We start from the raw sequence: 15,253 nt of genomic DNA, 5'->3' as shown, positions 1-15,253 counted from the left end.
TAAACATTTTAAATGAGATTAAAATCACTTTCACAAATGTAAACATATTAACTGAATGTTATTAATGTTTAAAGAAAGGATCCCATCTTCTCTCAAGCACTATTTTTATCTATTTTGTCAACTGACTTTGCATCAAGGAGAAGTATCTCCGTTTGAAATTTGGGGCGACCTCGTCCTCTTTGACCTCCCTCCCATCTCTTTTTCTAAGACTTCCTTGCAACACTCTGGAAGAACGTGTAGAGGAAACCCTAGCAGTAGCACCCTGAGTTTGGGAAAGTCTCTAGAAAATCGTGACTCATTGCAGTTTAAAAGTGCTTGCATGAAAATAAATAAGTCAATAAATAAAAATGGTTGCAAGACAGTGGGGTCCAATTGTTTCTAATCACCTCATCAGGCTTGAGCTCCATAATGAAAAGTGGCTTCGTGTAGTGTCGTACGGATTTACTATTCCAGTACTCCGACTGCACAACATGGAAATTCAAGAAAATTGCTGTAAAACAATTGCTGTATGTCTGTGAAAATACTACATGCCATCGTATGATCGCAAACACACTCTTCAGAGATACTGCGATCGCTCCACGTTTAAGTTCACGCTCTATAAATTCGATTTTGTTTTTGGGTGGCAGGCTGATTAATAATTTATTTCAAAAAACAGACATGAATTTTCTGATACTCATGAATATTTAAACATGTTTTTTAAAAGCAGCAAGGCCGTGCAACAGATGTAGCACCCATACCTTAGGGCATGCGTCAAACTTTGAAAGCCCTAAATTACTCATACACTTTGGCACACGCCTAAATATGTCATCTGTGATCATTGTTAGATATTTATCAGTTTACACTTAGTATGCACCAGGAGGCATATTTTTAGGAAGTGGTTCTTATTAATTTCATAATGAAGAAACAGGGCATCCTGTTGTCCCCATGGGGAAGGGACCCAAAAATCCAAGTTGTGGGCCAGGTCAGTTGGTCAGGGAACATTCCGAGGGAATAAGAAACTCGTCACCAAGGATGCGGACAGTCAGGCCTGGGGCTGGGCTTGGAAATAACCTGGCTGTGTGATCTTGAATGAGCCCTTTAACTTTTACACATCTGAGTTTCTGGTCCCATAAAATGAAAGGGCTGAATTAGTCACTACATAATTTTTTAAGTTCTAAAATGTCTAGAGGCTATAGGAGCGACTGCTTTTCTGGGCTGACCTAAGTCCGGTTTGTCAGGCTGTTTGGCTGGAAGAGATCAGATGGGTCCCCTCTGCTCTGGACGCACCAACACCTCAGTAGACGCAGATGCTTTTACTTCTGTGCAGCCTGCTGTGGCTTGAGTCTGCTTAGCTTCATTTGAGAGGACATTCTCCTGGGGGCCCTGGAGAAAGCCCACCTGGGAAGTGAGATTCTTTGGTAAGGCCAACTATTTAAGAAAAACATGAAAAAGGACAATGTTCTCAGCCTTTTTTCTTGTGGACAACAGCACAGGGTCCCCTGCTTCGACTCTAACCTGTTGGTTTAAATAATGGCGCAGTGGGATCATTACCTAAAATGTTTCAGGGCCTCTGTGAGGGAAAGAGCACTTGAGAAGGAGCTGGGAAAGTTCCAGTCACAAGCATGGCCTTATGGTGTTGATCAAGTCCCTCCACTACCTTCTGGGCCTCAGTTTCCCTAACTGTTAGTGGACTAGATTATTTCTTAACATTCTTTTCAGATATAATAGGCAAGGAACTATGTGGAAGAAGTCTGTCCTCATCTTTGTAAGCCAGACCTTATAAATGGATTACAGAAAAGCAGATCGTGAATCCACACCTGGGGGTAAGATAAACCTACCAATCAGGGTAATAGCTGTGCTTTGTTCATGGGGACACGGAGAGATTAGGACTCAGTACAAACTGTAACAGTGCTAAATGCAGTATGTTGGACACACACATACACACACACACACGCACACACACACACGATGTAACTACCTACCTTACATCGTTTAGTTCATAATAGACATTTCTGCTTTCGTCTTTGATGTAAATGGCAACACTGGGCGACTCTAGCATCTTCATGGTGAGCTGCTGTGGAAAGGCACTTACGAAGAGAGCACGGATTGTGTCTGCACTTGTGATTTCATTCGGCATCCTGAGCTGCTTGGTTTCGTCCCCATACTGGAGATAGAGAACCCCTGCATGCAAAATGAACACGGTTATCAGTCCCAGATCAAGATGCACACAACACGCAGCAAAAGTTCAGCCACTCCTGTCTTACCACAGACAGCAATGTTCAGGACAAGCTTGGAAAGAGTGTAACAAGAGACATTTGTTTGGAATTTCCAAAGATTCGCATAAATATTCACTTTTATTCCTTGGAGTCCAGGCAGATGTTAAAGAGGCTAATTTTCAACTCTTAAAACCGGAGACAGGAAGCTAACTTCTGGTAGCCGAAAGCAAAAGACAATACTGGATTCCCCTGAAAGGAATATTTAGGAATTTGACTCCGTAGGGTGATTTTCCCCATGTCTTTCGCTAACTAACAACACAATCATTATAGCGATGGGTACGCTATATAGTTTAAATCTTTATAGTCCATTCAGAGACATGTTAAGTGGAAAGGCTACAATATTTCTGTGGCTCTAATACATATTTATTGAATGTTTATGCCAAATGAAACTATCTAAGAAAAGAACCTGGCACCCCAATGTTTCAGAAAGAAAATGGAGCAAACCAGTTACAAAAAAGACAAAGGGAAACATCAGATCACAGAATTTTGGAGTTCCAGGGGGTATGTGGCTTCCAATGAACAATACCTCCCGGTATTCATACCCCTGTGAGTGTAATCCCTTACCACATTGTGTCTGGGTTTGACCATGTCTCACTTGTTTTGACCAATGAGACATTAGCATGCAAAATGCAAAATGGAGGCTTGGTAAGTGCTTGCACACTAGACCTTATCTTCTTGATGAGTGTGGTCTTGGACGCTCCCCCACTGAACCAAGCTTCTGTGAGTCCAACTGAGCCCAATGGCGAGGCCACATGAAGAAGAATGAAAGTCCTGACTGACAGCCCCCACTAAGCACCCATTCGATAGCCGGACCACTGGCCAGTCATGCGGGTGACCCATCTTGAGAGCACCTCCAGCTCCCAGGTGACCTGCTCCAGCTGTCAGATGGAACAGAAATGCAATGCCCCCTCCAAGCCCTGCCGAAACTACAGAATAAAGCAAATAAATAGTTGTTAATTTAACTCACTATGTTTAGGGTCCCTTGTTATTCAGAAATGTATAACCGAAACAGGATATCAAAGATCCGGACATTTCATTTGAATCCACTTCCTGTGAGAATCTATTGAGGACAGACTCATACCCTTAGAGTAAGCTTTGGCAGGAGAGACTCAAAAGAGAATAGAATATGGTTTCTGATTAAAGACGGCAATTCATGCAACGAATTCGTCTCTATCTCCTCCTGAAAGTCCATTAAAGTGACAACGAAGATTAACAAAGCGTAAATTAAAGAATTAAGGGAATGAGAGAGGAAACAACAACAGACAAGAGAAAGTCAACACCTTTAAGTCTTCAAGGGGAGAACTTCACATAAAACATGCAGGGCTGGGGCGCCTGGGTGGCTCAGTCAGTTAAGTGTCTGACTCTTGATTTTGGCTCAGGTCATGATCTCAGCATCATGAGACTGAGCCCTGCATCAGGCTCTGTGCTGATCGTGGAGCCTGCTTGAGATTCTCTCCCTCCCTTTCCCTCTGCCCCTCCCGCACCTGTGTGCGAACTTAAGTGCGCACTCGCTCTCTCTCTCTCTCAAAAAATAAAATAAAATAAAGAAATGTCCCTTTAAAAAAAAAACCAACAAAACAAAACAAAGGAGACTAACAAACAAAAAACATGCAGGGCCAGGGAAGCTCCAAAACCAAAGCACCAGATCCTTCTGAGGGGAGGAATTCAGACTGAGTGCAAAGCATGAAGCCTGATGGAACTGTTCCTTCTTTTTAATGGTGCTGCAAACGGTTTGAAACTCCCCTTCTATCCCACTCAGCCAACCGACTCCCTACAGAAGAAGACTTAAGAGGTAGAAAAAAACAGACTGGATTCTGGCTCATCAGGCACAGGGGAGAGTGGGTGAGGTGCCTTCTGACAAAATGCTTGCAAAGAGGTGACCCTCAGTCAGGAAGCTGGAGGAACCCTACAGGGGTTCCATTACACTTGAGGGTAATGGTCAAGTGCTGTCTGATCACCTCATTGCGAAGTGGCCCAACCCCATATGAAAGCTTCCAGTTAGTACGACTATGCCCCACTCACACACTCATAGACTACCCAGGATTAACAGACATTTCACAGAAACCACTAACATGAAACACCAAAATAAACAGAAAACAGAAACTCAGAAAAGATGAGACTGTCCAAGACAAGGGGAACATTTGGAGAACAAGGGCAGTCTCTGGGAACCATGACAGCAGGAATTAAGAATTGAGGGAGAAGAGGCGTGCCTGGCAGGCTCAGTCAGTAGAGCATGTGACTTTTGATCTTGGGGTTGGGCGTACAGATTACTTAATTAAAAAAAAAAATTCAGGGAGGAAGAAAAAGTTGATGAAATCACAGAAAGCAGAGCAAAAAGATGACAGGACAGGAGACAGTGAAAAACAGTAAGAAAAACAGAATTATTTCAGAGCATCCCAAGTCTTACTAACTGGAATTTGGATAAAAGAGATCAGGGAAAGCAAAAGTTCTACAAAAAGTATCCTGAAAAAATGTTCCCCCACACTGAAGGACCTGACATCAGAGATCGAAAAAGCTTATGAAACACACCACAGACTCGGGCTTGTCACTGAGACATTCCAGATGCTAAGGGGAGAACAGAAGGTCCTACAAGTTCCCAGGGATTTGGGGAGGAAGGTCATAAAGAATCAGGAGTCAGAAAGGCATTAGAACATCCACCCGGAGGGGGCTTGGGTGGCTCAGTTGGTCTAGCCTCTGACTCTTGATTTCAGCTCAGGTCATGATCTCACGGTCCTGAGATGGAGGCCCCCATTGGGCTCTGTGCTGGACATGGAAGCTGTTTAAGGTTCTCTCTCTCCCTCTCTCTCTGCCCTTTCCCTACTCTCTCTCTCTAAAAAAAATAAATTAAAAAAATTTTCAATAAAAAAGTAAATAAAATGAAGGAAGGAAGCAAAGAAGGAAAGAAAGGAAGGAAGGAAAGGAAGGAAGGAAAGGAAGGAAGAAAAGGAAGGAAGAAAAAGAAAGTCAGTCAATATCAACTCAGAAACCAGAAGACAATGGAGAAATAGCTTTGAAAATCCGGAAGGAAATATTTTTGATCTCAGTCTATATCCACGCAGACCATCAATGAGGTATTTATCATAATCAACTTCTCATGAGGTCTTTCCACCTTGTCCAAAATTTCAGCAACCATTCACCCTAATACTTCATACCCCCCATTCTTATTTCATTTCTATTCCTCAGTAACATTCACAGACAGTGTAATTCATATTTTAACTCTTGCTGTTATTTGTCATCACTTTCTTCCTCTAGACTGTAACCTTCATGAGGTCTGGGATTGTTTTGTAAACTTTTGCTGTTGTTCACCACAGAACCCTTAGTGCCTATAGATACCACCTGTCGCGCAGCAAGTTCTCAACAAATGTCTGTTGAATGAATGAAGGAATGAATGGTTTGTCAGTCAGCCAAAAGGAATGTTCGTCTGGGGTCTGTGCAAGCTGTAAGGGCTTTTGCTACACGAAACAGCCTAGTAGTCTTGTTTCTGATTTGTACACAGATTAGAAATACTTTCTGAAGTAGCTGTTTCCTTACTCCTTGATTGGAGTAGTCCTTCTGCGCTGAGCATAAGCAGCTAGATTTCCCCTCCGAGGAAATTTTGATCCTCAACTTCTTCAGGGAGTGAGTTTTTCAAAATATCCATGCCGTTACACATTCCTCAGGGTTCAGAAAAATCCTTTCAAGTCTGTCTGATCACACGGATCTTGCAATTTTTCGTCCCAAACGGGAGACGTGGTGGCTGCCCCAATGGGATCGGTAATGCCGTAGCAAAATGCCAAAACCACTCTTGAGGTCTGGGACCCGACCATGCCTGGGCGAGGCCCCCGCCAATGGGTTACTTATGGCCTCGCTACAGTCAAATATGACAGCCTCATTCACCCAGAGGGCCTGGTTCTCATTCCCACATCTGCATTCCGTACGTGTGTGTGCTTGAAATAGAATTTGTAGGCTCTGAGTGAAAAAAAAAAAAAAGAAAAGATTGGGCCCAAATGACGGTTACCTCAGGGTCTGGCTGGTGCAGCTGCCAGCTGGGGCTACGAGTCCAGTTAGAGATCGTGAAAATCCGGAGAAGACGGGAAAAATGCCTTTTCAAACAGAGGGGAAGAGTCTTTTTACACTGGATTCAGTTTGCTCTCTCGACTCAGGAGAGGTATTTAGAAATGCTTTAAGTCAGAAGGCAATCTCTTAATATATGATGGCGTCTTACTGGCATGGTGATGAGATTCAGTACACGCTGGCTACTTTCCTAGCCCTCGGCTGTACTGCCTGATCCAGATTCCAGGGGCAGTCTGAAGGACTTTGGATCATAAGCTCTCATTTTGTGAAGGAGGAGGACAGGGAAACGCCTTTAGAGGAGGTCTGCTATGTGTCAGCAACGGGGTGCACGGTTTTCCCATCAGCACCGTGTCTCCTGTCAGGTGGCTACGATGGCCCCGTGTCACAGATAAGGAAAAGGAAGATCAGAAGGTCCAAGGTGCCTGCCTAAAGCGAAAGCTAGTAAATAGCTATCTAGCTTCGATATCCCATTCTGTCAATCCACAGGCCCCACGATCCCTCCCTTGACGCATAAGGCGTCTGAAATTCTGCACGGAGTCTTACCCATCTCCTCCAGTCTTCCTCTCTGGACGATGCTAGCTGTCCTCACACTCTTCTCCTGCCCATCTGCTTGATGATACTGAAGCATGATGGGGGTGGGGGGCAGCTCAGAAAAAAAAGATTCCCGTCTCTAAGTCTACTTAAACGCTGACACATGGTTGGAAACAATCCACTTTGCCGGGGGGAGCCGGGGCAGGGATAGGGCTCTGAGAGCAACAGTACTGAAATCAACCTCAAGACACCTGGAGCCCCTCTGAGAGGCCAGAATGTCCCAGGGTTCTTCCACCTCAATGGCCCTGCAGAGGCAATGTGGATTTTTCACCAAGAACTCTTGGTCACATTTTACAAAACAGAAATAAAGCACGTTTGGCAGGTCACGCTGGGGCTCTATATCCTTATAATCTTTTGAATCTCGGAATGAGTTCCGGAACGTGGGACATCTCAAATATTCCTTGTCTTGATGTAGTTAAGCAAGGATTTTCACCCAGTCGCCTTGCTACGGACTGAATGTCTGTGTGCCCCCCCCCCATTCTTATATTAAATCCCTAATCTCCCAGGTGATGGTGTTTGGAGGTGGGGCCTCTGGGAGGTAATTAGGCCCCCGAGGGTGGAGGACCCCGATGCCAGGAGTGCCCTTCTAAGAAGAGACACAAGAGTTTGTTTTCTCTCTCCGTTCTCTGTCACACGGACATAGACTGAGAAGAGAGCCATTGGCAAACGGTGAAGTGGGTCCTCCCCGGGCACCAGCCGGATTTGCTGGCGCCTTGGTCTTGAACTTCCAGCCTTTGGAACTGTGACAAATACGCTGTTTTAAGATACTCTGTGTATGCGAGTTTGTGACAGCAGCCTGAATGGGCCAATACAGACCTCAGTCTCCCATTGCGGCCCTATTACCCCACACCAGGCCGCAGTCCTATGGCACTCTGGATGTGCCGCAAATCTTGCTGTTCTGTGAACTCAGCATGCATGCTTACGACGCACGCTGCACCACCACCGTGGGTGACCTTCCCACCAGTTTGCTCGGCACACACACTACCTCCTCTGAGCCATCTTCCACGACCACTCCTGTGTCACGTTTCCACTGAGAATCGAGGAATTAATTTTTCTTTCTTTTCAAGTTTATTTATTCTGAGAGACAGAACAAGAGAATGCGTGTGCGTGCACGCAAGCGGGGGAGGGGCAGAGAGAGGCTCTGTGCCGTGAGCGCAGAGCCCGATGTGGGGCTCAAACCCACGAACTGGGAGACGGTGACCTGAGTTGAAATCAAGAGCTAGACGCTTAACCATCAGAGCCACCCAGGTGCCCCAGGAATTAATTTTTCTTACACCTGTGCTCACATTGTGTTTTACTGAAATTACAAGCATGGCTTTTTTAAAAAAAAAATTAATGTTTATTTATTTTTTAAGAGAGAGATCAAGTGCAAGCAGGGGAAAGACAGAGAGAAAGGGAGACACAGAATCCGAGGCAGGCTCCAGGCTCTGAGCTGTCAGCACAGAGTCCGACGCGGGGCTCAAACTCACGAACCGTGAGATCGTGACCTGAGCTGAAGTCGGACGCTTAACCGACTGAGCCACCCAGGCGCTCCACGAGTGTAGCTTTTAATTCCACAGTATGATTACCTGCATTCATCAGATGGGAATATATAGTAGAATGTTAGACTCGTAGTAGATGCTCACATATCTTTCAGCTGAAATGAATTCAATTCTCCCTGTAATGCGGCCAATCTAATATGTATGCTTCCCTTCTGTCATGCCTTCCATAATCTCCCCTAAATGGCATTTCCCACAGGCAGATGATGGGGACAATCCAAATGACCTACATTCCTCAGTTTCTCCAAATCCAATTTATGATTATGCAAATCAGTATTTGCATTACAACTATTGCAAACGGCCAATGCCTTAAAAATAGAAAGAGTGCTTATAGTACTTTCCGATAGGGAACTCAGTTGTCAACTTAATAAGAAAAATATAAATATGAAAATATTAAGATAGCTTTGTATACCTGTGAAATTGGCAAAGGCGTTTACAATACAATAAACAGTGCTGACAAGGGTTGGGAAAATGAATTTTCTCACATACCACTGTTGGGAAAGTAAACTGACAGCGCTTCTCTAAAGGGCTATTTGTGTCAAAAGCCCTCTAAATTACGCATACGGTTTGAGCCGATAATTTCATTTCTACATATTTATGCATAAAGATGTAGTTGTCAGGATGCTCAATAAAACATCATCTATAGGAAGAACATAGGGGAATTCCAACACTAGGGGAGTCATTGAATAAATCCATTCATTTGATAAATCAATTCGTTGAACACTACGCCGTCATTAAAGGAATTCTAGAAGGATACGAGAAAATTTTTATAGTTTGTTAAGTGGTAAAGCATACTACAAAACAGAAAGGAACCAGATTTGTAGAAATCAGTTAATCACCTTGATGGCAGGGATGATGGAACAGGTCTTGTTTGGTCTGAAGCTTATACAGTTTTGAGGGACCTCTTTAAGAACAATTAGAAATATCAAATCCAGTAGGAAAGTTAATAACTTATGCATGGGGACCTGAACCTTGGTTTCATCAAGTTCATGGTAAGTCTACCTATTTGATGACTACACACCAAAGTGACAAGAAGAGTCATTGTCTTTGGGTGATAAGGTCACGGATGATACTGTTCTCTCCGATTTTTCTGCATATTCTCCATTTCCTAGAATAAGTATGCTTTCATTTGATCATTTCAAAAGGTAACCTCCACAGATCTAAAGAGACTGGCCAACTAGGGATTCTCCTCAGGAAACTGGGGAGTTTTTTCAGCCGGAAGAGATGGGCCAAGGGGGCTGCTCCTAGAAAATTTCCGTTGGCGTCGGCAGAATTGTAAACTGGCATCCGAAATGGGGACGGCATTGGTGGTTGATATAAACAAAAGATTCCAGATTAGTTAACACGCTGGTGTATCCTTAAGAGACTGAATTCAAGAGTCTTATAATTTAGAACAAAATGAACTGAAGGGGACCTGTAGGGATGGCTTCATCCCTTCACTACATAAGCCCTTATGATGTGCCGGGTCCTATACCGGAAATGGGAAGTACAGAGGTAAGCCTCTGGTCACCCTCTGTGTTCTAACCCCTCCAGAGGGGCTCCATAAACGACACTGTTCTTTAGAAGTCAGCGATTCACAGCTAACACCCGCTGGCATTCTGTTTCGGACACAGCAGCGTTTTCAAGACAAGTCTGCGTGGGTTCCTTGAAAAGCTCCAGCATGCCCTCAGATGTCAGTAACTTTTCCCGTCCTGAGCAGACCCATGCTGCTATGTCCCTTCCTATGGAGTAGCTTTTCAAGCAGGTGACAAAGCAGGATGGCGACAGTTGCCTTGTGAGGAGGAACAAGATAATAGAAAATTTATTCTCCATAGAAAGTTGATAATCTTTATTTTTGGAATAACCTCTCAGCTTTCAGTGTCTTTGTTTTGGGTGACCAGCAACTCTTTGCAGAAGTATCTGAAGAACGATTATATCAATCAAATAGCTGCTTATTTCATCCAGATACCTGATATTTAAGGCAATGTAAGACTTTGTGAAGTCTTTTAACTAATTTATCTTCTATTAGTTATAATTGAGGAACTATGGAGGCCCTCTGGAGAATCCCTAAGGGAGAGTCTTTATGAAAGACTAAGAATTTCCTGGCAAATAAATGCAATTTTATGCCAAATTCTAATTTACAATGTGCTTTAAAGAGTCCTAATTGTGGAGCCACCTGCATTAGCATCACGGAAGAAGATGTTAAAAAACAATAAGTCTGTTGGAAGCTGAAGATGATAGAGTCTTGCCCCACTCAACAACCTGACAGGCAGTAGTCACTGGACAGAGATCCTGCTCGGAGGCACTCATTCTCAAGACAAAGTCTTAGTCATGGCACCATTGCGATTAACTCCTTTATTTTGTTCCAGACAAATTGGTATACCTGGGACTCAAGTGATATGATAGTACCATTGAAGTGAGATCCCAAGGCATTTCTCTAAGAAAAAAAAAATGCCTTGAAGAATGTGTTGATGACTTCTGGAATTCAAGCTGTGTTGAAGTCATGAGTGTGTCAGATGCTGATTTCTGGGGCTGGAACCCTATTCATTCCCAGTGGATCTTACTGCTTTTTTACATGGATAGTTAGAAACTTGCCTCTGAAGAAGCTACAATGCACAGTCACTACAGAACTTGCGCAATGTCAAGGGAGTCAATTATTTAATCTTGAAGGTTAGTCAGCGATTAGGGTGGAAAATGCATGAAATGCTGTGAGAAACACCGGAATTAAGTATGAGAAGTACGGTACAACTATAACTAAATTCTTTCTTATACTTCAGGTGAGCTGTCAGTTAAATTAAACATCGCCATGTCCATTCATTTTATGTTTTTAAATTTTTTATTGTTATTTTATTTTAGAGAGAGAGAGAGAGAGAGCGCGCAAGCAGGGGAGAAGAGCAGAGAGGGAGAGAGAGAGAGAGAGAGAGAGAGAGAGAGAGAGAGAGAGAATATTAGGCATGCTCCATGCTCAGCACAGAGGCTGATGTGGGGTTTGATCCCACGACCCTGGGATCATGACCTGAGCTGAAACCAAGAGTCAGCTGCTCAACCGACTGAGCCACCCAGGCGCCCTGTCAATTCATTTTATAAGGCTAGTATTAATCTGAATGATAGGCAAGTAGTAAAAGGAAAAGCTTGAAATTTCAACGCAACCCCCTAAATAAAATATTAGCAAAACAGACCTAGCAAAGTATGAAAAAATACATCATGACCAAGAAGAATTTATCTCAGGAATATAAGGATGGTTTGACACTACATAGTCTAGTCCTAATATATTCTACAATAAGAAATAAGAGGAGCTCTATACGATAATCTTGATAGCATCAGAAAAAGGTTAAGAAAAAATAAGTTAAAAGTAAGAACTCTTTTAATTTGGCGAAAGGTATCCAACCAAAAACCTCAAAGAAGGGTAACGCTTAATGATGAAACATTAGAAACATTGTCCTTAAACTTGGATTTTTGCAGGGGAATAGGAGCACCAGGCTGGCTCAGTCAGTGGAGCATGAGAGCCCGATGTTGGGTGTAGAGATTACTCAAAAACAAAAACTTGAAACTCAGATTTTTTGTTATTGCTGCATCTGAAGTCAGTCTGAGTAGCACCGTTAGTACAAGAAAAAGAAATAAAAACGCATATGGATTAGGAGGGATCATCAAAACTGCTTTTTCTCAGGTGATATAACAGCGAATCCAAGGAAACCTGCAGACACACTATTAGAACTAATGAGGATTCAATATGACTGAATGATGTACAATCAATATATAGATTCAACAGCAACCCCAGATACTAGAAAAAAAATTAGAGAACACAGTTTAATAAAAATATACCACTGACAGCAACAATCCTGCAATTCTGAAGAAAACAGTAAGAGGGAGCACTTGCTGTACTAGCTATCGACACTATTAACACTGTGGTTTTGGCACAGGGATGGAACAAACAGAATTATGGAACAAAACAGCCCGGAAAAAGACACGGGATTTATGAAAGCTTGATATATGGCACGAGGAGTGGGACAAAGCCATGGAGAAAGGACTATTCAAGAAGTAGTGTGAGGAAAGTTGTTTCTCAAAATGGAAAAAGTAAAAAAAGAAAAAAAAATCCTTTCCTTATGCTATAAGTAAAATAAATTCCTGATGGACTAAAGACCTGTGAGAAGTTAAAACTACGAGATTTAAAAAACAAAACAAAACAAAACACGATGCTGTCTCCTAACACACTGATATGGGGACTTTTATTTTATTTTATTTGAGAGAGAGAGAGAGAGAGAGAGAGTAGCAGAAGGAGAGGGAGAGAGAGAACCTTAAGCAGGTTCCACACCCAATGTGGAGCCCAACGCGGGGTTCGATCCCGTGACCTGAGCTGAAATCAAGAGTCAGATGATTAACTGACTGAGCCACCCAGGCATTACAGGGACTTTTAAAAGAAATATAAACCATAAGCCATAGAGACAAATACTGCTGAATGACACTACATTATACGATATTTTTACTGTAAAAGGCATTATCACCAAAATAAAGAAGACAAACCACAGTCTGAGAGAAGTCATTTACAAGTCACGTGTTCTACCAAGGACTAGTATTCAGAATAAATAAAGAACCCTTATCAATCAATAAGAAAACAGAAAGTGGGAAATAATAGATATCCCAAACTCACGGCATAAGAAGGCAACTCGCAGAGGAAGAAGCCCCAGCAGCCAATAATCATAAAAGTGCCCAACCTCGCTATTGATTATGGAAATAAAAATGGAAACCATGGCATTGCATACCCATCAGAGAGGCAAAAGTCAGTAAACCCAGTGACCCCAAGTATTGGTGAAGTCATGGAAAATGCAGTCTGCTCTTCACTGCTCATGGGATACCTGGTAAAACTGAAGATGTTCATCCCGTCGCCTGACCTTAAATTATCCATCAGAGAGAAGAATCTCACAAGCCAAGCACTTGTTCCAAGATGCTGTTTACAGCACCATTTTCCCACCAATTTGTTCTCAGTGGTTTATTCATATAATGGGACAGTAAACAGCATTTACAATGAAGAAACTAGAACCACATCTATCTACGTGTGTCAATATCAAAAACATAATGTTGCACGGCCGCAGAAAGTTACCAAGGATGCACGCTATATGTTCCTATTGATGTAAAGTTTTATAATGCAGAAAAATAATATATACTATTTATCATATACCAGTAGAAGCACTAAAAATGGCATGACGGTCACATCCCCCAACTTCAGCATGTAGTTAGCTCTGGGGAAGTAGGGAGGAAGAAAAGAAGATCGAATTTTACATTTTACTTCTTTAAAAATGCCAGGGGGCCTGAAGCAATTACAGAAAGATAGTTTTCCTTTCGGGGCACCCAGCTAGCTCAGTCAGAGGAGCATATGACTCTCGAGCTTGGGGCCGTGAGCTCAAGCCCCATGTTTGGGACAGAGACTAGTAAAACCAAAATAACTTTAAAAAAAGAGATACTTTTCCTTTTAAAATTTGACAGAAACGTATAGAGCACTTTCCATGTACCAGACCCTGACCTTTCCAAACATTAACTCCTTTAATCTTCTCTATGAGGTCGCTACTGTAATTATCCCCATTTCACAGATGAAGAACACTGAGGCAAGAGAAGTAACTTGTATGACTCATCCTCCCTGTTAATGAGAGTAACCACTGTACTATGCTGTCTCTCAACTGTTAAACAGATGCGAATATCTGTGTAACTTTGGTAACGTCTATTATATTATGTTTTCTGTCTTTTTCCATTCAAAAAACTAAAAACCACATATGTGTGTGTGTGTGTATATTACACATATACACACACACATATGTGTGTGTGTATATGTGTGTGTGTATGTGTGTGCACACACACATACATATATTTAAAAGAATGCCAAATAATGCTGTCTAAATAGTGTCACTTCCACAGAGCACCCAGGAGCTTATACCTGAATGTAATTATGGGAATTTGGGAAGTTTTCCTTGACTTTTGATAAAAGAATGGGTATGGGAATTTTACAGTACAAAGGATAAAGGGCACAAAAGGAAGAAGAAGATTTTCTTAAAGACAAGAACAAAAGCGTAAAAGTATAGTAATCGTGATCTCAGAAAAACATTTCTCGACCTTTCAGGGATATGCAAAATGCGACTTTTACAGTTTCCAATGCATGTTTTCAAAGTACCAGAAAGACTCTAGCTATAATTCAGAAAAAGCCTATAACCACCCCACTAGGAGATTTGTACATCCTGCATTTTCTTCAATCATTCTGATAAGCAGATTTAGGTACAGAGATCATGGACATTAGTAAGACACCATCTGAGTTACTCTGAAACTTATTTTCTTCCCTGCTAAATTATTAGTATTTTACATAATAATAACCACTAATTATTTCGGATGAAGAAACAGATCTCTAGCAAAGTTTTCAGTATGAAATTCTAACTTTTATGTCATTTACATGTAGATTTCAAAAACCCACCAATATTCAGTGTTAATTTTATTATTCAGAATTTCTTTTGTTTTCTACTATTCTGTGAAAATTACTCTGCTCGAAAAGGTAACAACCTTCTTCATCCTCAAGCTGGGGGAGAAAGACATTGCAAGATGTTGACAGGATGAGCCTTTTTTCTCCCCTTGTAGGCAACCCCCCCAGGATCACCAGGGATTTCCCGAGGAAACTTTCCGGGTAAACCGGAGCAGTGTTGCTTATTTATACTTTGATATGCTAATGGCAATAAAATAAAAACCATCCTTTGCTGACAAATGTCATAAACAAATGCCAAGAGACCCACTCTCTAGGATTTCGCTCCAGAGGGCAGACTCCCGACTTTGTGAAACTCATGTTTATAAAGTAGTAAATGT

At 42.2% G+C, this 15,253-nt stretch overlaps 1 protein-coding gene across 1 annotated transcript in view; it reads right to left on the bottom strand.

Moving 5' to 3' along the window:
• Positions 1-15,253, bottom strand: part of KIAA1217 (sickle tail protein homolog) — a 302,577-nt gene that overhangs the window by 96,899 nt on the left and 190,425 nt on the right. Inside the window, 1 exon segment of the mRNA XM_023256446.2 lies at positions 1,962-2,160. Coding sequence (XP_023112214.2) covers positions 1,962-2,160 — 199 coding nt within the window.

The sequence above is a fragment of the Felis catus genome, chromosome B4 (assembly GCF_018350175.1).
Source record: "Felis catus isolate Fca126 chromosome B4, F.catus_Fca126_mat1.0, whole genome shotgun sequence".
Lineage (NCBI taxonomy): Eukaryota > Metazoa > Chordata > Mammalia > Carnivora > Felidae > Felis > Felis catus.
This window is presented reverse-complemented; position numbering and strand designations above follow the sequence as displayed.